At 36.6% G+C, this 22,717-nt stretch overlaps 1 protein-coding gene across 1 annotated transcript in view; it reads left to right on the forward strand.

Annotated features, from left to right (window-relative positions):
- ADAMTS5 (ADAM metallopeptidase with thrombospondin type 1 motif 5) overlaps positions 1-22,717 on the forward strand; it is a 91,185-nt gene that overhangs the window by 8,693 nt on the left and 59,775 nt on the right. The window contains exon 2 of the mRNA XM_069075068.1: positions 4,498-4,630. Coding sequence (XP_068931169.1) covers positions 4,498-4,630 — 133 coding nt within the window. The remainder of the gene's footprint in view (positions 1-4,497; positions 4,631-22,717) is intronic.

Genomic DNA, 22,717 nt, shown 5'->3' on the forward strand with positions numbered 1-22,717 from the left:
ACACACACACACACACACACACACACACACACACACACACACACACACCTAGCCATGTAACCTTGGGCAAGTTACTTAGCCCCAATTGCTCTCCAAAAGGCAAAAAAAAAAGAAAGAAAAATCCAACTCTACCCCTGATAATACTATGAAGAGGAAGCAGAGAAAGTTGGTATGTGAACACAAATCATAGCAGGTCTCCAATTTTGTCTATTGATAGGGTATGTGTGAGAGAATGGGATGTCAGCACATCTTGTCATCCTCCAGTGGTTATCATCAGAATATAATTATTGAAATGTAGCATGGCAGAAGGGAAACTGGAGAGGGAATTTGAAACCCCCAATACTGGATTTTGGACCTGTGGAGAAAAAATCATTTAAGCTCTCATTTTTCCCTGGAAATTCTTTAACACAAGCATGCGATTCTGATTGTTTCTATATTGCTTATAAATAGTTAACATTTTATTTTTGTGAAGCTTTGCAAGTTAGTACTTTTTTTAAAAGATGAAAACAAGAAGGAAAATAGAATAATGTCATACTATTTTTAATTTTATCAATTTGACTTTAACACTGAACTATATTTGTCTGCATGTAGGAAACATTTTATACTGCAAGTTTATTTTTTGACTCTAAATTGAAAAACAACATTCATCTTCATTGGTAGAGGGAGTCTCCTCATCTGGATTTACTTATATTGATGAAATCTTGGGTCTAAGAGTAAAAATAACAACAATAATAACAAATTTGTTTGGCGCGTTAAAATGTGTAAAACACTTTCTTCAGGATGTCTTTAGTAGATAGGTAGATACAGTGATATCTTTGTCACCTCTGCATTGATTGTACCATATAACTGTAGCAGCAAGCACCCTAGCATACCCAGTATGGCTGCTATCACAGGTTCTTTGATCTGCTTTTCTAAAGGAAAACAACTCAAAAAAAGGGTTAATGATCTTACTTTAATCAAACATTTATCATTTACCTAGTTCAGAGGAAAAAGTCAGCACCCTGAACTTCAGAGAATACAAACAGAAGTTACAAGCAACAAAAAATACAAACAGAGAAACAGACCAGCAGACAGGGCTTCTAGCTGTGTAACCATTACATCCATACCTAGTTAGTTACCAGAGAGAGAAGCACCAACATCTGGCTTTTCAAAGCCAGGGGGCTCAACAGCTGTCCAGAGTCTCATCTCACCAAATCACACAACTCTTCCCATGAGTGAGCACCAAAGCAAAACCTCACATCAAGGTATATATAGCCGTCTCCAGGGTCAGAGAACATCACAACCCTGGTGACCCGCTGCCCAATCCCAAAGTAACAAGGTGTGGGCGTTCCTGAAAAAAACAAGCCTCCCACCACAAGCTCCATGTGACCACATTCAGCCTATTAGGGGGCAGAGTATTTTCAAATCAGGGAAGGTCCTCAAATTCACTTAAGCCTATCAAGGGGCAGGGAAGATCTTCAAATTACTATTACTATTACAATAACACTAGTCTAAATGAACTCTACTGAACAGGGCCTTCACAAGTTTGGAATTCTTTCTTTACACATGATTTGGTTTAAACAGGTTATAAAACAAGGCTGATCACCAGTTAAAAAACTGGCTAATTTGCAGTGTTGTGGCTAATTGCTAACCAGTTGTTTAAATATTTCAGAATACATTGGTACCTTTAAAAATTGGCTTATGTTTATTGTCATAACCTTGATAGAAGAGTCATTAACCTTAACTATGTATCCTTCACATTATCACCAACATACAAGATTAAATTATTTTGTGGGGAAAAGTGATGTCAAACATTCTAAAATAATGAGCTGTTATTAAATTTTAGGGAGTGCTTCAGAATATATCTTGATGAAATTTAATTTTTTTAAATGGACTATTCAGTGATTTTAATGTAAGGAAATGATTCTTGACAATTCACAAGTTTGGGTCTTAGGTACTTAACACTCTGGAGAGTCTGACTCCAATAAATTTTTTTCCTTCTTTTTTTTTTAATTCTTAAATTTATTTATTTACTTTTAGTTTACAACATTCAGTTCCACCATCCCTTGAGTTCCAAATTTCTTCCCCTCTTTTTTTTTCTTCCTCCCCCCCCCCCATGGCATCATGCAATCAATATAGGTCCTACAAATACCTTCACATTAAACATTTGACTCCAAGTATTGATAATAATAATTTGCATGGGATGAATTGTAGAACATTGGAGTGAATGGACTATGCTGTCTTCCTAATTGATTTGCATATGAAAGATTAGAGAACTTTTAGGTTAATAACTGAAGAAATATGGACACAAACTTCTATACTATTATGGGACAAATGTAATATACCTGGTTAAAAACAGAAAATAAGGATTTGGCTACTAAGCTAAGGTGAGGTTGCAGAGAGGACCCAGCTGCTAATTATTGGAGGTGAAAGGAGAGATTTAAAAATGCTGTGCTAAAGGGAGAATGTAACTTTCTCTGCCCTGTCACTTATTGTTGGGCAATTTGGCCAGTGAGAGGCTAGAAGGTTTTCTCCTTCCACCTGAAGAAAGAAAAGAGAAAATGTTCTCTGCTCTCTATATCAACTTGTTGAGAAGACAAAGATGGTGAAGAGAACAAAAAAAACCTCACAGGGGTTACTCTGAGGACTCAGAGACAATAGTAGCTACATGGCTACCCCTACTGGAAATCATCCTAACGTCTGTATTGGGTGTAAATAATGTGAGTGAACAACCCACAGCCCAATAAGAGAATAAACCTGGTAATATTTGGAGGGGAAGTCTATACCATGCCCAATACATGGACAGTGTTAGCCAAAACAGCAAAAAAAAGTTAGAGCTGTAGGAAACCTTAGGCATAATAATCTCATCACCTTATTTTATATATGAAGACACTAAGGGTAAAATTACAACTAATTAGTGTCAGAATTAGGACTAGAGCATATGTTTTCCGATTTCCAAACTAGTTCTTTATTTGTCCATTACATAACATTGCCCCATTATTATTTTAGAATATCATATTAACCCAATTCAGTTCAACCAACATTTATTAAATAACTACTATAAAGCACCAGACTCAGTACTGAGTATGCCATTAATAAGACATGGTCCCTGACTTCAAATAGCTTATAATCTTGTAGGGGAGAGATAGAATATAACTTTGAATTTTGATATTCTATATGTGAGAAGACTTCAAAAAGTTTGCAGTTATGAAATTGCTCTGGATTGGGTCTGACTCAGACCAGTCCATTTTAGGTTCAATATGAAGTGCCTATTATGTGTCGGGCACAGTGTTATGTACTCTCCATAAATGTTAATCATATTTGCTTTTATGTTAAAATTTCCCACATTTTAAATTTTTAAAAGGGGGTTCTCTCTTAATGTGAGTAGTTTCCCTTATTGACAATATTTTCCATATTGACATGAGTAAAAAAGAAAAGTATATGGTAATATTTAAACAATTTTACCATTATAAAATAATTCCCGAATATTCTAAAGATCACTTAAATGCCAACTGTTTAATTTAGTATCCTATGTTTTAATACTGGAAGGGATCTTAATGGTCACCCAGTTCAATCACCATTTTTTTCAGTTGAAGAAATTGAGAAAAAAGATTAAAAGACTTGTTCAAGCGCAAACAGGTAGCAGACCCATGACCCTCTGATTCCAAAGCCAATACTTTTTCTACTACCACTTTAAAGTAGTAGAACTATTAAAAAATGGATTCTCATTAAAAATAAAAATCTGGCTGCTAAAAATAGATTATTTTAAAATCATCAAATTAATATGATTGTGATTTAGAACCTTACATATTTATCAACTGACAGTCTCTGCTGCTACTGCTGATTTCTGACATTTCTTTTCTGCTAAGATTCATATTTCAGTAGTTTTTCTTGTGTTTTTTTCTTTAGAACCAAGCTATTTTAAACTGATGTTTTGACTGCATGAAAGAGCATTTTATTATTTACAAACATTACCCACTTAATGGTTCCCAATGAAATTGCAACTTCTTTTGGAAATGTTCACTCATTGAATTGTTGTTTATAGATGCACATTTAGAATAGATAAGTTTTGATTTTTTTTCTAACCTACTAGAATATTTACATTCTAAGATATATTGTAGTTTGTACTTACAGAGATTTGTCCTTTGACAAATTGATCAGGTTGAATACAAAATTAAACATAGAGGCCTTTCCAAAATGAATTCTGACTATTCTAGATATTAAACAATGCATGTATTATGGCTTTACTAATGCGTCTATTGTAAAATGGAAACTACAGCTTAAGGTATCTTTTTAAATATAATTGAATGTCATTATACAACTTCTGTGCTTCAGTAGCCTAGAATAGCTCTGAAAGCGTGATACCCTCAGATCATCCTTGGAGAACTGCCATGGAGGAACAGGTGACATTGACATTTATCCAAATTCTTGCTATTTGGGAGAGTAAGTAACTATTCATAGGGACTTTTCCTGCATGTAAATTGATTTTAATGATTTCTTTTTTTTCCTCCCCTGCAGGATTTATGTGGACATCATTCATGTGATACCCTTGGAATGGCAGATGTTGGGACCATATGCTCTCCTGAGCGCAGCTGTGCAGTGATTGAGGATGATGGCCTCCATGCAGCTTTTACAGTTGCTCATGAAATTGGTATGCATTGCCTTTTATGATCATTTGCCAAATCAAACACTTCTAACAGCTGCATTAGGAACCAAAAACACTTTATAATTAATTCCAGATTTTCCCTGGTTCAGTTGTACACTTGCAGATTATGTCTATGTGGGAATTATCTTTCTGATAAGGAATCAGAAGACAGGGGAAGGCATGCAGTAGATGTTTATTTTTTGAAAGTATCATTTTAAATCAGTAGTTGAAGGGAGAAGTCAAATGTTCTAACTTTTATAACATTAAAATGTAGCTCTTTCAGATGAAATTTGGAAGTTTACTACAATGTATTCCCATATATACATTTTGTGAATGATTTAATCAGAAGTCATATTGAACCACATGCATTAGTTGGCCACAAAGGGCAGCAAATAAGTTGTCATAGATAATGATGAGTAATCATATCACTGAAGTAAAATCTTGCCATGCCTTGTTTCCTTATAAAAGAAGTGAGTGAAATTAAGACAATTGAGACAAAATTTAGATTTTAAACATCATTCACCTGATTATTTGCTATTACATAGAAATAACTGTCACAAAAATCTATGTCAATAAAAATAAATTTCTGTTCATTAGCTCTATTTCCGATTTATTTGTTTTCATAAGAAACTAATAATGATGAGCACTTGAGTTTAGCTTATGACTTGAATACTGAAGGCTTCAAAAAGTGACTTCATCTTTTTTCTGTATCACAAAGGGAACATTATTGATGTTGTTTGTGTTTTTCTTTTCTTCTTATTTTCATTGCATGTATCATAATTTTAAAATGAAAAGCTAATCATGAAATCAAATCCCAGACTTAAGTAACCGTGGATTGTCTGGTGACTGGTTATAAATTCATGCCTTATTCACCTTCCCCCAAAATATAATTTTCTGGGTTCCCCTAATTAATGATGTATTTTTTCTATTTAGATTATTTACACAATTAAAATATATTGTAGTGTATAGTTTAAATGATGTACATTCTTTGTCAATTTTATACCCTGTTTTTCCAGCAGCTCTTATTGAAAAGTTACTTCCCCAATATTTTGTCTTCTTGGGTTAATCAAAGATTAGACTGCTATATACTTTTCCTAATAGGTCTTGTTTATCTAATCTCTTCCATTGCTTGACTTTTACTGTTTCTTACCTTGTACTAGGAAATGCCAAATGATCATACAGTTAGCAAACCATCACCAGCTAAAAGATAGAACTTACTGTACTTTGTAGGTAACGTGAGTGCTACCACAGCATTTCTGAGTAAATGTGTCCAACTTCACCCCACTCTTCCAGGGGTACTTAGAGAGGCTGCAGAATAAATTTGTCTGATGATGGTGAAAGTGGCACAGGTATGACAGGAGGATAAAGAAATTACTCACTCTTACCCAAATATGAAGTGAGTATAGAGGAATTTCCATTCAAAGTTTTTGGTTTTTTTTTTAAAGCAATTGGGGTTAAGTAACTTGTCCAAGGTTACACAGCCAGTTATTTTGTGTGAGTGTTAAGTGTCTGAGGCCAGAACTCATCCTGGGTCCTCCCGACTCCGGGGCCAGCGCTCTTACTCACTGTGCCACCTAGCCACCCCAAAGTTTTTTTTTTTTTTTTAAGAAAAGATAGATTTTACCTTAAGGTATTTTTTGCTGTACTCATTAGGTATAAATGGCTGTGGTCCTAATTTGCATAATAATAGCAGTTAGTATGAAAAAGCATATATATGTGTATATATGTATATGCATGTATACCATTAAGTGGACTCAAATTCATATATAGTATATATATATACGTATGTATATATAGTGCTGCAAGACTTGCAAAGCATTTTAAATGTATCTCATTCAATCTATACAACTCTATAGGGCAAGTGCTATTTAGTATTTCCATTTTGCAAAAGAATCAGCTGAGGCTGAGAAAGGTTAAGTGACTTGCTTAGGGTCATATTGCAATGGCAGTATTCAAATTCAAAGTCTTCCTGACTCCAAGTTCAGTAATTTATTCACTGTACCATGTAGCTACCTCTCATAAGACCTAAAAAGCCTGAGGTATTGGATGGATTCAAGTAGTAGAAACATCATTTTGCTTTCCTTATCAGGAAAAGCTGTCTAACCTTGGTAGGTGAGTGACAAATCAGCTTAGCAACCTTTGAAAGCTGAAAAGTGTTCTAACTAGGGTGTGACTGAGAGCATGAATTGTCTGCGAAGGAGATTCTCCCTTCCCATTTTTTGATGTGTACCCCTGAATATATTGGGTGTTGTGAGGCTGGGAAAATTTTACTTGGTATTTACTTGGTTATTCTACTTTAGACAACTAATTTTTATTTTGAATTAATGTATAATCTGATTTTATCTGTTAGAGCAGAACATTACATGAATTTGGATAGGTGCTGATGTGAGGAGCATTTGAATCATAGTGTAGTTTTTGGTAGAGGAAGGGATCATATTGTCGGGACCCCGTAGTAATAAAACACATAATATTATACATAACAATCCAGTCTTAAGCACAATCCCCTTTACCTCTCCTGTCGATAGCAAAGATAGATAGAGCCTGGGACTCCACTTTTACTGGTATAATTTTTTTTCTTTTCTTTTCTCTCACAGTCAAGGATGTTGTGGGAATCACCCGCTGTTCTCACCTTCTTTAATATCCTTTCGTGTCTCCCATTTTAGGAGAAATTATTTTAATCCACCTTCACGTCATTGTTACATATGATCTAGTTTTGCTTGTAATCTTTCTGAGATTATTCCTTAAATTGCCTGTGTGTTTTAAATGACTTACAGTAATTATGATATTAAGGTAACAGTAGATTTTTCAGTTCCTTATAACGTGAAAACATTAAATCATCTTTTGATTTCTGTTGCATTCAAGTCTACATCAGCATAAGTTTTATGTATTTCATACATAACATGTATGGCATGCCTGTCAAAGGTCCACTATGGGTCAGGAGAGATCAATTAACTCCCCAGCAAACAAGGTGGTTATAATGTCTTTGAAGGACTCTGAGAACTCTCTCTACTATCTTAATCGGCACTTTGCCAACTCTTTAAACTACTTAATATGGTATGGATTTACTGAACTCCTAATTGGCTAATGCTGCTACACATCCCTGGCAGGTCATATCCAGCTTGGCACTGATCAGAATATAGGCTGATGGACAGTTGCTTGCTCATACTTTAAATTTGGTTTCATATATGTAGTCTTTGAACTTCTCATTGATAACCCAATTCAAAGTTAAGGACTCTAGCTTTTATACTGAGTCTCATTGCCAATAGATCCTCTATTAGAAAATTCATTAAGTTTCTGATTATGATTCAAGTATAAGATTGTTACCAAGCATTTTAGGCTAATTATGAATATATAGGACAAACATCTTTATGTCTATATGGGTCAGCATTGGTTTGTGAGTGAAGCAATTAACAAAATCTTTGGGAGTTTGTTCATACTCTCAACTCCAGTGATCTCCAAATGGTACTGAAAGGGTCAGGCCAATTTGACCTTTCTTGCCTTTATGCCATTGGTGCTTCCCAGCTACATGTTGATAAATGAGATTGTGTCATGGCAAAGATAGCAAAATTCTTCACATTTTTTGTAGTAACTATACCATCAAAAAACATAGTTCACAGAGGTTCTTTGAATATAACCAAATAGTAAGCCTGTCTCTGGATCAGTACACACTCCCTATTAAGACACTGATGCATATACCAGACAGAGGCTTTGCCAAACAAACATTTGCTAATTGACAGTTTCAGACTAATTTCTTCTAGCCAACCAAACACTTTGATTAGGTTTTTCCTCATGTTCTTCCAATGTCTTTCATTAGACAATGGGAACTTCTGGACAATATGGTTGCCTGAACAAAGACAGATGATATGACTCTCACATACCAACTCCAGGAAAAACCTGATATTCACATCATATCAAATAATGAGTAAGATATCTATTGGGAAACTAGAGTATATGACTTCTTCCAACTCAGAACTGCACAAAAAGTTAGTTATAAGCTGTTGGGCAAAAGGAAAAGGTATCACAGCAAAGATGATGCCAGCACAGGCAAGTTAGACTACCCCACTACTGTGGCCAGCATTGTCCCAAAGACTCTGCAAGGCTCTGTGAGAGAGCAAGAACAGAGAGACCCCAGAAAAAGTCCCAGAGTGGGGACCTTGAAAGCCCAGGCAGCAATCAGAGCCACATGGCAACACTCAAACAAGGGACAAGGATAGCCCAGATTCCCAAGGGATGTGAAGTCCCTGGCCATTTGTATTAAGATGCTGTAAAAGTCCCTGAAGATACAGTGCTCTGAACCTGAAAGATCCAGAAGGGGCTAACATTGGGAGGTGAAAGTTAATACAAAACCCCAGGGAACCCAGGTGAGACCAGTAAGATCAACAAATAAGACCAAACCAATGGGACCAAAGTTCAGTAGGGAATGGATCCCCATCCTGGTAAAATGTCTCAATTTAGAAGGGAAAACAATAAACGAGTACATCTAAGAAAACACCAACCATTATAAACAAATTATTGTAGATATTGAGACCCCTATATCAAAATTAAAAAGAAAATTAACAACTGCATTACACAGTAAGAAATACTGGCACAAAATCAAGAGACTGTAAAGAAGGAAAATACAAGCTATCTGATATTTTAAAAAATTTGCCCAGAAAATAGGTCAAGAAGAAATAATTTTAAAAATACTGGACTTCTGAAAAAGGTTTTAAAAACCTATACATTGTATTTCAAGAAATCACAAATCAAAACTGTCCAGATCTATTAGAAACAAAGAGTAAAATGAAGATACAAAGAATTTGCTGATTCTTTGTACCAAAAAAAAAAAAAAGGAAAGGGAAGAACCAGTGACGTAAAAGGCCTCATGTCAAACAAAAAATACTGCAATTCCAGAAAGAAGTGTTTTGAGTACCATGCTGCAGAAAAACTGGAAGTATTGACAATGAATGAAAGGAGATCTTGGAATACAAATAGTCTGAAGAGCAAAAGATATGGGCTCACAACCATAAATAACTTACCTGGCAAAGCATATGTGTGTGTATGTGTGTGTGTGTGTGTGTGTGTGTAACACATGTGCGCATGTACAAAAATAGATCTTTAATGGAATAAAGGACATTCAGGCATTTCTGAAGAAAAGACCAGAGCTGAGTAAGACACTGAAATGCAAACTCAGGAGTCAAGAAAAACCTAGGAAGGTAAATTTATTTGAGAAATTGTCAGGGGGTGTATGATGACACAATGTTAACAGTCAAATAGAGAAGGAAGAAATGTTCCTTCCAAGGATATCAAGACGGATAATATCAAAAGCAGAAGACCTGGAATGGATCTATTTAAGAACTCTGATCAATGCAATTACCAACGACATGTCCAGAGGCCTCCTGACAGAGAAGCAAAAGACTGAATGTGTAGAAAGGGAAATATATTTTTGACATAGCTTCTATATTTATTTATTATAAAGGTTTTTTTTTTTTTGCTTACTTACAGTTTTTAATTGCAGGGGGAGGGATTTAAGGATATGAATGGATTATACCATGATGGCAGAAAAAAAGAGAGCAATTAAGACATTTTAAAAATGTACAGAAAGAAATTCAAAGGGAAATACAAACAGGACAGATTTGAAAGTAACGTATGAACACTTTATATAACTTTTTTAAAAGTAAGTGTTAGGAAATGAAGATGCACAGTGTCATACACAATCTTCTTTCTTGTGTTCTGCTGTGGATAAAGAAATGCTTCATAATAAAAGTAAAGTCAAATATACAAACATTTTGTAAGTACCTACTGTATGACTGTACTAAGCACTGAAGATGCAAAGAAAGGCAAAAAAAAAAATAGTCACTGCCCTAAATAAAAAATAGTCACTGAGTTCACAATCTAATGGGGGAGACAATATGCAAACATCTGTGTACAACAAAGATATGTACAAGAGAAATTGGAGATGATCTCATTAAGGAGGACTATTAAAGACTTCTTGCAGAAACTGGGATTTTAACTAAGACTTTAGGGAAACCAGGTTCAGGAAATGAGAGAATTCAGGCATAGAGGATAACCAGTACCAATGCAGTCAAGAATTGAAATGTCTCATATGAGAAACGACAAGTAGACCAGTGTCACTGGACCATAGAGTATGTGAGTGGGAGGATAAGTAAGGAGACCAAAAAGATAGGAAGGGGTCAGGTTATCAAAGGATTTGACCACCAATCATAGGATTTTATATTTGCTCCTGGAATCAGTGGAGAGCCACTGGAGTTTATTGAATAGACTTGAGTAAAAGAGGCCAAGTAAAAGGTTATTGTAGTAATCCATCATTATGTGTTAAGAATCTGTATCATAGGGGCAGCTAGGTGACCCAGTGAATAGAGCACTGGCCCTGGAGTCAGGCGGACTTGAGTTCAAATCCGGCCTCAGACACTTGACACATTGACCTTAGGCAAGTCACTTAACCCCAATTGTTTTGCCTTCCCCCCTCCAAAAAAAAAGTAATAATCTGTGTCATGACAGTGATTGTGTGAGTGGAGATGAAAGACATATTATAATGTTTCAAAGGTAGAAATGGTAAGATTTAGCTACAGATTGGATTGAGGAGTGAGTGGGAGTAAAGCATAGAGGATGACAGCATCACATCCTAACCTTGGGTTTGTGAGCTTCAGTAACTTGGAGGATGGTGGTGTCATGGGCAGTGATTAGAAGTTGGGAAGAAAGGAGAATAGGTTGGGAGAAGATAAGGAGTTCTATTTTGAACATGTCACATTGAAGATTTCTGTGGCACATTCAGTTTGAGATAGCTAATAAACAGTAATGTGAGACTGGAGGTCAGGCTAGATGAATAGATTTGAGAATAATCTGCACAGAGATAATCATTGCATCCATGGGAACTGATGAGCTCACCAAGCAAAATAGTATAAAGGGAGAAGGGAAAAGGGCCTAGGAGAGAGCCTTGGGTTTTCTTTTTCTTTTTTTAAATCATTTACTACTATGAATGGCTTGCTGGAGAGGGGTGGGAGAAGAAACATTTAGAACTGAAGGTGATAAGCAAAAGGTATCAATAAAATTAAGGTTGGTTTGTTTTTTGTTTTTTGTTTTTGCTTTTTGGAGGGAGAAAGGCAGGGCAGTTGGGGTTAAGTGACTTCCCCAAGGTCACACAGCTAGAAAGTATTAAACGTGTGAGGCCATATTTGAACTCAGGTCCTCCTAAATACAGGGCTGGTGCTCTATTCACTGTGCCACCTAGCCACCCCCAAAATAAGACTTTTTTAAAAGGAGATATTAGGTGGCAAGCTGACAAATGCCTTGATTTTTGTCATTACAATTTTAATCACTAAAAATCCTGTTATCTAGATCATATATATCTTTAACTGGACACAACCTTGATGAAGATTTAGCCAAGGAGACTTAGCAGAACCTCTCACAATCCTGCTTTCCTTCCTCTGGGTACCATTCAATTTATCATTGTCCTTCCTAATATCTGATATTTAGAAATGAACAAAATGTTCAAAGTGTCTAATTACCGGCAGTCTAAAATTGCATTAACTGTTTTGGCTACCATATGCTTTCTGAATCTGCCTCTAGTCTATCCTTCCATGCTTATAGAACATTAATCTCCTTCATGCACCCATTTCTCAGTTAAACTTGACTACCTGTTTTTCTTCATACATAACATTGCATTTCTGTTTCTGAACCTTTGTAAAACTCTTCCCCATGCTTACAGTATGGTATAATAGAACTAGAAAAGTAAGAGAGGGCCAGATTATGAAGGGCTTTAAAAAGGATAAGAGGATTTTATATTTGTTCCTAGAGGTAATAGGGGGTCACCAGAGTCTATTGAATGGGAAAAAGGGTGACATAATACCTGCATTTTAAAAGGATAAGTTTGATAGCTGAGTGGAGAGAAGATTAAATCAGGAAGACCAATCAGAGTATTTCTGAAATAGTCTAGGAATAAGGTGATGAGGACCTGCAGCAGGGTGGCAGTGTCAGAGGAGAGAAGGGAATGTTTGCAAAAGATTGGAATAAGACAGTTTTTAAAAAGATAATGCAGTCATCTAGATACATCTAGATAGTTCGTGTCTTCCACCATTTTCTCCATAAGCAATTGAAATGTATTTGGTTCCTTTGAGATTCCTTGAGGCATATGCTCCAACTGAGAGAATCAGGTGAGGCAGATGCAGGCTCTCTTTACTTTGTCTTCATCTATCCTTAAGATGTGTCAAGACTGTGCAAGTCCAGTATGGAAAGTACTGTCTGAGTAGTACTTGATCTGAACAAATCCTAGAAAAATAGCCTAAGACATCTTGTCATGGTATATTCTAGGTCCATTCTAGTTGTTTTGTTCAATGTTCACTAGGCTTCTTTAGTAAAACCACTGAGGGTAAGACATTGGACTTTCCAACTCTGATACTGCCATTTACTAATACTTTCAAATGATTTCTGAGGTCTTTGTGTCACCAAGGCAATATTCACAGCACCCACAGCAACTGTGAATATGACGGTGTAGTTTTGAATTGCAAAATATAACAGACTCTCCATACAGAAGACAGAAACAAAATATTTATTCAGACACCAGAAAATCAAATCCCAACACCAGAAAACTGAATCCATAATACAAACAAAGAAGTTAATACACATTATTATTGCAGAAAACAACACTATACCAAAGCCTTCTCCCTGTTCAAGCCTTCCCATAAACACTCACAAGTCTCCTTGCCTGTGTCCTCTCTCTCCCACTGAACTAATTGCTCTGACTCCCAGCTTCCTTCCAGCTCTACTCCACCCTTCCTGCTCTACCTGTTTAGCAAACTCCTCCTACCACAGGTTCCATGTGATTATGTTCAACCTATTAAGGGGCAGGGAAGATGTTCAAATTACCATTACCTTATAGTCTTCTGTATCTGAGAAACCTAACTTCTTGAATGGTCTGGGATTGTTGATCAAGATGCTGTGTCACTACTCAGGCATACCTCACATCCCATTCATACAGCGACAACACACTGTTCTTCAAACTGTTCCTCACATATAGTAGATAGGACATTGGGCTTGAAGTAAGGAAGACCATGGGCTCAAATGTGGCCGCAGACACTAGCTGTGTGATGCTGGACAAATTACTTAACCATTGTGTGCCTCAGTTTCCTCATCTATAAAATGAAGGAGTTGGTCTCAATAGGCTTCTATGGTCCCCTTTCCAACTCCAGATCTATACATATATGATTCTCTTCCTTAGCCATGGGAGACTGACCAAACTCAAACATTAATGGGTCTACTGTTGAAATGGAGAAGCCAGTACATCCAGTGTTCTGCCATCCTTCAAGCTTCCACACAGAATTCATGGATTATAACAATGTCTAGATGCTGGATCCAAGTTTGCTGCCTACAATATTCTGCTAGTATTTTGAAAAGATTAGAATTGGTTCCAATAAAGCTTATGTACCAGAGGTTTTTTCTGACTCTGCACAGATTGGAAGCCACAGTGTCCATCTTCTCTCCGACTCCCACAGCTTCCATAGGGAACTTGAAGTTTGTACCAGGATAGCCCAAATATTCATAGTCTTTCTCACACAATCTTCAGAATCCCAACCTCTGCATAGCCTGAAAGGTGATCTTTTGTGAAGGTTTCTTATAGAGGTACTACAATGCCATCATCCCTTGTGATCCACTCCAGCACAGCAGAATACTATGTTTTCAATTCCCCAAGTCAGTACTTTACAAGGTCCCACAAGCCAGATAAAATAGGTAGGGTATAACTTGGCTTTGACAAGGAGGTCTAGAAGTGCCCTTATCCTCAACTATGCAGGTTTCCTGATGCTCTTTCAGTGGTGTCCAGTTTCATATATACTGATTCTAGATTCTCCACTAGAGTAACTTGAGCACATTTAATCTACCTATTAATATTTGAATACCTACTATTTGCCGGGCAATGTGCTAAACTCTGGGCATATGAAAGGGGGCAAAAGATGATCCTTACCCTTTTACAGTTGAATGGGGGAGATGACATACAAACAAATATATACAAAGCAAGTTATATATGGGATAAACAGGAAGCAAATAACAAAAGGAAGGCACTAGAATTAAGAGGAATTGGAGAAGGCTTCCACTAAAAGAGATTTTAGTTGGAACTTGAAGGAAGCCAGGGAGGTCAGTAGTCAGAGTTGAGAGAGAGTGTTCCAGGCACGGGGAACAGCAAAAATAAAGCAAAAACCCAGAGACAAGAAATGGCATGAACTGCTAGTGTCACTATATCAAACAGTATGTGTCTGTCTAGATTATGAAGGGCTTCTAAGAATTGTACAAATATGTACAAACAAGCTATACTCAGGATGAAAATTAAATAACTAGAGGAAGAGAGGACCTAGAATTAAGAGAGTAGGGAAAGACTTTCTGTAGATGAAATTTTAGTTGGGACTTAAAGGAAGCCAGGGAAACCAGTAGGCAGAGATAGTTAGGGATAGCATTCCAGGCATGGGGAACAGCTGGAGATAATGCTCAAAGCTAAGAGTTAGAGCATCATCTTCATGGGACAACAAGGAGGCCCATGTCACTGGATTAAAGAGTATGTAGAAAATAAAGGATAGCTGCTCTTTATTGATTAACTTAGGGCAATTGTAAGGATGGATTCCTGGAGTGATCAACCCTCTTCTGGTTTGGCTTTCAGTAAGAACGAAGCAGAAAGACTTCAGTGTAAGGCATCTTTTCTTCAGGATTTAAAGTTTTTTTTATTCACATAACATGAAGGAATTTATTTAAAGTCACTGAGAAAATATGATTTCTTGACACTTATGAAAGAAGAAATGGAGGGCAGGGAGAGTAGGGAACAAGCTTTACTGTGCTTCCAGTATTAGACACCATACCATCCTACCCAGTCCCCATGAACACCCAAGCCATCCTGACATGGGATGTGCCCTCCACGTGCTCTGCACCTCTCTTCATTTTCCTTCATAGTAGCTTCTCTAATCTTAACCCAGAGTCAACGATCATTGCTCCCACCTACTCAGAGATAGTTAGTGGCTTCACATAGTTACTTTCTATGTTGCCAAACTGACTGTCCAACACTTTCAAACATTAAAAAAAAATCATTGTCACTGGACATTGTATTTCCAGTGTATATACCCAGCCTCTAAGAGTCTCAATAATCACTAACATTTCCAGTCCCTGAAGCTTTGTCATCTCTGTAACTCATCAGTGGCAGGAAATCATTAGTCAGGAAATAAAAGGTTTCTCATTTGGCTGATAGAGTTTTTTCCTGGAAAGGACAACAATTTTCCATATTAGGATTGGGAGGTTTATATCCTGTTTGTTGTTGTTTCAGTCAGTTCTGATTCTCTGTGACCACATGTGGGGTGTTCTTGGCAAAGATACTAGAGTGGTTTTCCATTTCCTTCTCCAGCTCATTTTATAGATAAGGAAACTGAGGCAAACAGAGGTTAAGTGACTTGCCCAGGATCACACAAATAGTAAGTGTCTAAGGCCAGATTTGAACTCAAGTCCTTCTAACACCAGGCTCAGCACTCTATCCACTGTGACACCTACCTGCCCTAATATCCTATATTCTTCTTATATAATGATACTTCATCTGAAGCTACTGGAGTTGATGTTGTCCCTAAACCTTGATCCACTGAAGATGATATATAAGTTTCTATAGGTGATATTCTTTTTATTAATAACTTCCTTACTTATTCCTCTTTCTTGTATCAAGAATACCTCCAATTTTCTCAATTTTTCTGGTTATCATCAGCTGGAGGTTTACTAACTATAATTGATTAACTGATTTATTAATTAAACTGATTAACAGTTGCTTCTTTGTTAATGTTAGATTATATCACTGTTTTAGGCAGCATAGATAATATCATTATTGTTCCTCTATCCAACATGTTTTTAGCATGGTGCAAAGCCTGCATAATACCATCTTCTGCCCAGTCACAAAGTATTTCTGATGAGGGATGGCTATTAGGTTCGGCAGGAACTCTGATCTTATCTAAGACCAGAACCTGCAATTCAGTCTGGAAAGAATTCAGCTCAGCCTTACTTGGAGTCAGAGTTGGAAAAGTTTATTATAAGCTTTACAGCGGGCAAGGATCCTTAGGGGACCTGCAAGTGAAAGGGAGCACAGGCTTTTACTTTTAAAGGGTAGGGCTGCCATTGTCAGGGCTGACCAGATGGATGTAAGGGACTTCAGTGCATAGATAAAAGTTAGGGCTGACTGAGAGAAACTTGTGACTTCTCAAGTGACAAGTTTAACTTGGAGATGAGATTTGGGCCAGACAGGAGGAGACATAAGGAGATTAAGCAAGGACAAAGGAGTCACAAGTTGTTGCCTAGGCAGAGTGCAGACAGGGGGAAGGAGCAGAGTTTGAGGCTGGGAAAGGGATTTTACAGACTGGTTTTACACATTGATATTACAATTTTACAATACAAATTGCAGTTACAATTGTACAAACTGGTTTCACAAATTGATGTTACAGACTGATGTAGCCAATTGGTTTTACAAATTGCTGTTACAGATATAGATCCCAAGCATCCCATCATTTACACAACTTTGGAGTCAGTCATTCCTGTGAAGGAGCACCAAAGTCATGGCTGTTAGTAAACCCAATACTCAATATGATATACATACCCAGCCTAGACATCACATCAAAAGGGAAATACCTAGATCTCTTAGAACCAGAGAGCAAAGTAAAGATTGACAGAAGCTACTGATCACCTCCTGAAAGAAACTCTAAAATGAAAACTTGCAGAAATATTATAGGCAAAAGCCTGAGCTTCCAGGTCAATGAAAAAATATTGCAAGCAGTCAGAAATAAAGAATTCACATGCCTAAAAGCCATAGCCAAGATCACACACAATTTAGCAACCCCCAGTGTTAAAGGAGTAGAATGCTTAGTGGAGAGCCTTTACCTTCAGAAGGTAAAAGATATTGGTTTACAGACAAAACTAACTTGCCCAGCAAAACTGAGCATAATCATACAGGGTAAAAATGAACCTTTAATGAAATAAACTTCCAAGCATTCCTGTTGAAAAGACCAGAGCTGCATAGATACTTTGAAATAGAAACACAAGAAGAAAAAAAGGTAAACATGAGTGAGCATGTAAACATAAGGGACTAAATAAGGATGAGTTATTTACATTCTAATCTGGACAGATGAAACATATGTCTCTTCAGTATCCTATTCTCATCAGGCATTGTAGAGGGAGTCTAATAGTTTACCTGGAAGTAGTTCTGTTTTGTCCTGATACCCTTAAGAGAAGAATGGAGAGGAGAAAAGGAATACAGTGGAAGGGGAGTAAGAGAAAGGAAGGATGGGGAAATTTTTTTTCCCAAGTTGAAGTCAAAGAGGAGAGGGTAGGGGGAGTGAGCAAAACTTGAATCTCATAGTACACAGAGTTGGGTGTGGAAATACATTTCACCTAATAGCGAAACAAGGGGGAAAGGGAAAAATAAGAGGGTCAGTGGGTCAAGGGAGGAATTAGTCAGAAGTAAAACAAACTCTTAAACAAAGAGAAATAAATGGAAGGGAAATACATAATAAACAATTATAACAGTGAATAGGATGAGCTCACTCATAAAATGGAAGACAATAGCAGAATGAATTGGAAATCAGAATCCAACAATATTGTTGTTTACAAGAAGCAGACTTGAAACAGGAAGATTCACACAGGAACAAAATAAAGGACTAAAGCAAAAAGAAATATGCTTTTTATACTTTAACTGGATTTAAAAAAAAAAGGCTTGGGTAGCAATTGTGACTTAAGACAAAGAAACAGTAAAAAATAGACCTAATTAAAATATATAAATGGGGAGACTATATTTTTCTGAATAGTACCATAGACAATAAATTAAGATCCACACTAAAAATATGTAAAACAAATGACTTAAATTTTTTAAGGGAAAATTTAAATGAATTACAGGGAAAAATAGTAAAAATAATGTAGTGGGAGACTTCAGTTTACCCTCTCTGAGACCTAGATAAATCTAACTAAAAATCAAAGAAATGAAAGGTTTCAATAAAATTTTTAAAAGTTAGATCTCTGGAAAATATTGCATGAGAACTAAAAGCAATATTCCTATTTCTCCACTGTGCATGGCATGTTCATAAAAATTGACCATATATTAAGTCATAAAAACTTCACAAACAAGTGCAGAAAACATAAATATTAAGCATATCAACCATCTATATCAAATTGCTTGCCTTCACAGAGAGGGGGGAGGGAAAAGAAGGGAGGAGAGAATTTGGAACTCAAATTTTTAGCAAATGTTTTTACATGTCACTGGAAATAAAACAAAATATTTTAAAATATTAAGCATATCAAAAGATATGAAGAACAGTTTTCAGAGGAAAAAAAATCCAAAGTATCAATAGCTCTATTTTTTTTAAATGCTCTAAATCACTAATATTTGGAGAAACAGAAATATACCCAGTCTAGCAACTTTTTGGTCATAATTCCAAATTCCTTTGCTGTTGTTGTTCAGTAGTTTCAGGTGTATCTGACTCTTTATACTCCATTTGTGGTTTTCTTGGCAAATATACTAGAGTGGTTGGTCATTTCCTTCTCCAGCTCATTTTACAGATGAGGAACTGAAGGAAACAGCGTTATGTGACCAGGGTCACACAGTTAGCAAGTGTCTGGGGCCACATTTGAACCCAGGAAGGCACACACATTTACACACACACACACACACACTCATATATCTGTACATACATATTGGCGGAGAGGAGGGCATGGACAAACAGGAGAATTTGTTTTGCTTGACTATATATGTTTGTATTGATTTTTGTTTTTCTTAATTTCTCAATGGCAGAAGGGACAGATGAAAGAGAGAATTTGAACCTAAAAATAAAATAAATCAAATAAAAGAAAGTCAATTATTTGTTGATTGATGAGTTTAAGCTAGTTCCTTTAAGTAATCAACCTGTGAAACAACAAGAAATAATGCTAAGATTTCAGTTACCATTTGAAAATGCAAATGTAAACTGTACAATATCTATTATAATTACAACTATGGCTTGAATCTTGAAATTATGTTCTTGACTTGTTTAGTCATATTTAGATTGAGTTATAATGATAACGTTTTCAGTCCCAGATTGACTAAATGAACTTTAAAGTCCTTTGAACTCTGAGATGAGTGCTTAGAAAAAATAGTTTTACTGATATTGGATAATTTTCCAATTTGCTAAATGCAAATGGAGAAAAATCTAATGATTCATATATCCTTACATATGATTTTATTTAGCAAGTCTCTATTTTGGTAAATTTTTAGAGGTTCTTGAAATATCCTAACTGAAAGCCAGATTCATAGAATCAAATATCAAAATTTAGCCCATCTAAAGCAAAGAGAGAATGGACCTGAATTTTTGTTTTGTGTTTAGGAGAGTGTTTTCATTTTCCCCTAAAAGTGTTGTTTTAATTAACATGCATTAAATTTTGGGAGAATAAATTATTTCTTGGTACAAAAATTTTAAAAATGGATTAGGCCGAGATGGCTAGGTGGCGCAGTGAATAGAGCCCTGGAGTCAGGAGGACCTGAGTTCAAATGTGACCTCAGACACGTAACACATTAGCCGTGTGACCTTGGGCAAGTCACTTAACCCCAACTGCCTCTCCAAAAAGCAAAAAAAAAAAAAGGATTAGGCCTTCTTTGATCTTTAGAGCACTATTTGAAAATATAATGAGTATTTTTTGTTACTTTTTCTAAAGGGAACTTTTAGCAATATTAAAAACAACATAAAATTTAACAGAAATTCTAATTGGGACTGGAAGCTTTCTACAAGCTTGTAGAGAGTCTACAAATGTGAAGAAATAAAAGGCAGGAAGGAGAAGTGAATATACCGTGTTTCCCCGACAATAAGACCTATCCCAAAAATAAGCCTTCCCCTTACTGTGTAAGATTCCTCTAAAATAAGCCCTCCCCCGAAAATAAGCCCTATTGAGATTGCTACTGTAGTGAAGGTGATCCCCTGCGCTACACGCTACATTATGGTACCCTCTGTATGCACCGTTCCCCCCCACCCCCCCGGGTGAAACGCACGCCGTGCTCCGAGCTGCATCCAATCAGAGCTGCAGCAGTGAGCGCGTCATCCTGTTCTTCCCCAGTGATTTGCTTATTGAATAAAGGTACATTTTTTTGTTCACATTTACCTGTTTATTAAAATTGCTGTCAATGTTCATTAAAATAAGCCCTCCCCTGAAAATAAGCCCTCTGGTGTTTTTCTGTCCAAAAAAAATTAATAAGACAGTGTCTTATTATCAGGGAAACATGGTATCAGATACTAGTTTCCTTTTTTCCCACTCTGATGACTACAAAATAAAGGTAATCATTCTTTAGACCTTCTCCTATCTCTCCGAAGAATATTAGAAAATAGAAGACAGTATGGCATAGTCCAGAGCAATTTGGATTTAGAGTCAAAAGACTTGCATTTGATGCCAGCTTTGCCACTTAATACCTTTGTGACTTGGAGTTTGTCACTTCTTCAGACTCTGGGCCTCAATTTTCCTATCTTAAAATGGGCTTCTTCTGGATCCAAATCATATGATACTCTGCTATCAGAATATTTTCAAGACAAACAATGACACAAATGAATGTTCTTGGGGTATGATAGACAATGACAATCTTAGTATTGGGCAGGATCTCAATTTTTATCTCATCTGGAATCTCTTCTTTTTTTTATTTTTCAAATGCTTTATTAACTTCTGATTTACATCATTAATTTCCACCAGATTTTGAGTTACAAATTTTCTCCCCATTTTTCCTCTACCCACCACCCCAGAATAGCAGTCCCACAGGATATCCCCTCCTCCAATCTGCTCTCTCCCATATCTTCTCCCATACCCCCTTAGACTTTTCCAGTAGGGCATGGTGGATCTCTATGCCCCAGTGCCTGTATATATTCTTTCCCAATTACATATAAGATAGTATTAATAATAGTATATATGTATATATAATTTTAAACATTATTTTAAAACTTTGAATTCAAGATTCATTCCCTTCCTCGCTTGTCACCCACCCTTACTGGGAAGATAAGCAGTTCAGTATAGACTGTACATGTGTAGCTAATTCAAAACATTAACAAAGAAGATATATTGTAAAAGACTGACTATATTTCCCTCCGTCCTGTCACACCACCCACTTGTTCTATTCTCTAATTTGATCCCGTCCCTTTTCAAAAGTAAGTGCTTCCAGCTTCCCTTCCCCCTAGCCTGCCCTCCCTTCCATCATCCCGGGTCTCATCCCCTTCCCCCCTACTCTCCTGTAGGGTGAGATGCCCTATTTAGTGTGTATTTCATTCCCTCCCCGAGCCAAATTATGTGAGAAAAAGGTTGACCCATTCCCTTTTGCCTTCCTATTCTTCCCTTCCATTGTAATCCTTTTCCCTTGCCTCTTCTTTGTGAGATAGTTTACCCCATTCTGTCTCTCTCCATCTCCTCTCATTATATTCCTCTTTCACCTCTTAATTTCCCCTTTTAAGTATCATCCCTTCCTATTAAATTGGTCCTGTGCCCTCTATCTATGTACACCTGTAAGCATATATACACACACTCACACATGTATTCATATGCCCATATACCCTCCGATATAGATATACATATATGTATTTATTTATTTATATTCCCTTCAACTATTTTCATACTGAGAAAAGTTTCATCAGTTACAATTATCGGTTTTCCATGTAGGAGTGTTAATAGTTCAACTTTGATTAGTTACTTATGATTTCTTTTCCCTGTTTACCTTCTCAAGCTTCTCTTGCTTCTTGTATCTGGATGTCAAATTTTCTATTCAACTCTGTTTTTTTTCCATTAAGAATGCTTGAAAGTCCTCTATTCCATTGAATGACCATATTTTCCCCTGAAAGATGATACTCAGTTTTGCTGGGTAGGTGATTCTTGGTTTTAATACCAGCTCCTCTGCCCTCCGGAATATCCTGTTCCAGGCCCTTCAATCCCTCAGTGTAGAAGCTGCCAGATCCTGTGTTATCCTGATTGTGTTTCCACAATATTCAAATTGTTTCTTCCTGGCTGCTCATAATATTCTCTCCTTGATCTAGAAATTCCGGAACCTGGCTATACTATTGCTAGGAGTTTTCCTTTTGGGAACATTTTCAGGAGGTGATC

Source organism: Petaurus breviceps, unplaced genomic scaffold, assembly GCF_028583685.1.
Source record: "Petaurus breviceps papuanus isolate PSGF00001 unplaced genomic scaffold, PetGlider_PUasm1.0 90897, whole genome shotgun sequence".
Lineage (NCBI taxonomy): Eukaryota > Metazoa > Chordata > Mammalia > Diprotodontia > Petauridae > Petaurus > Petaurus breviceps.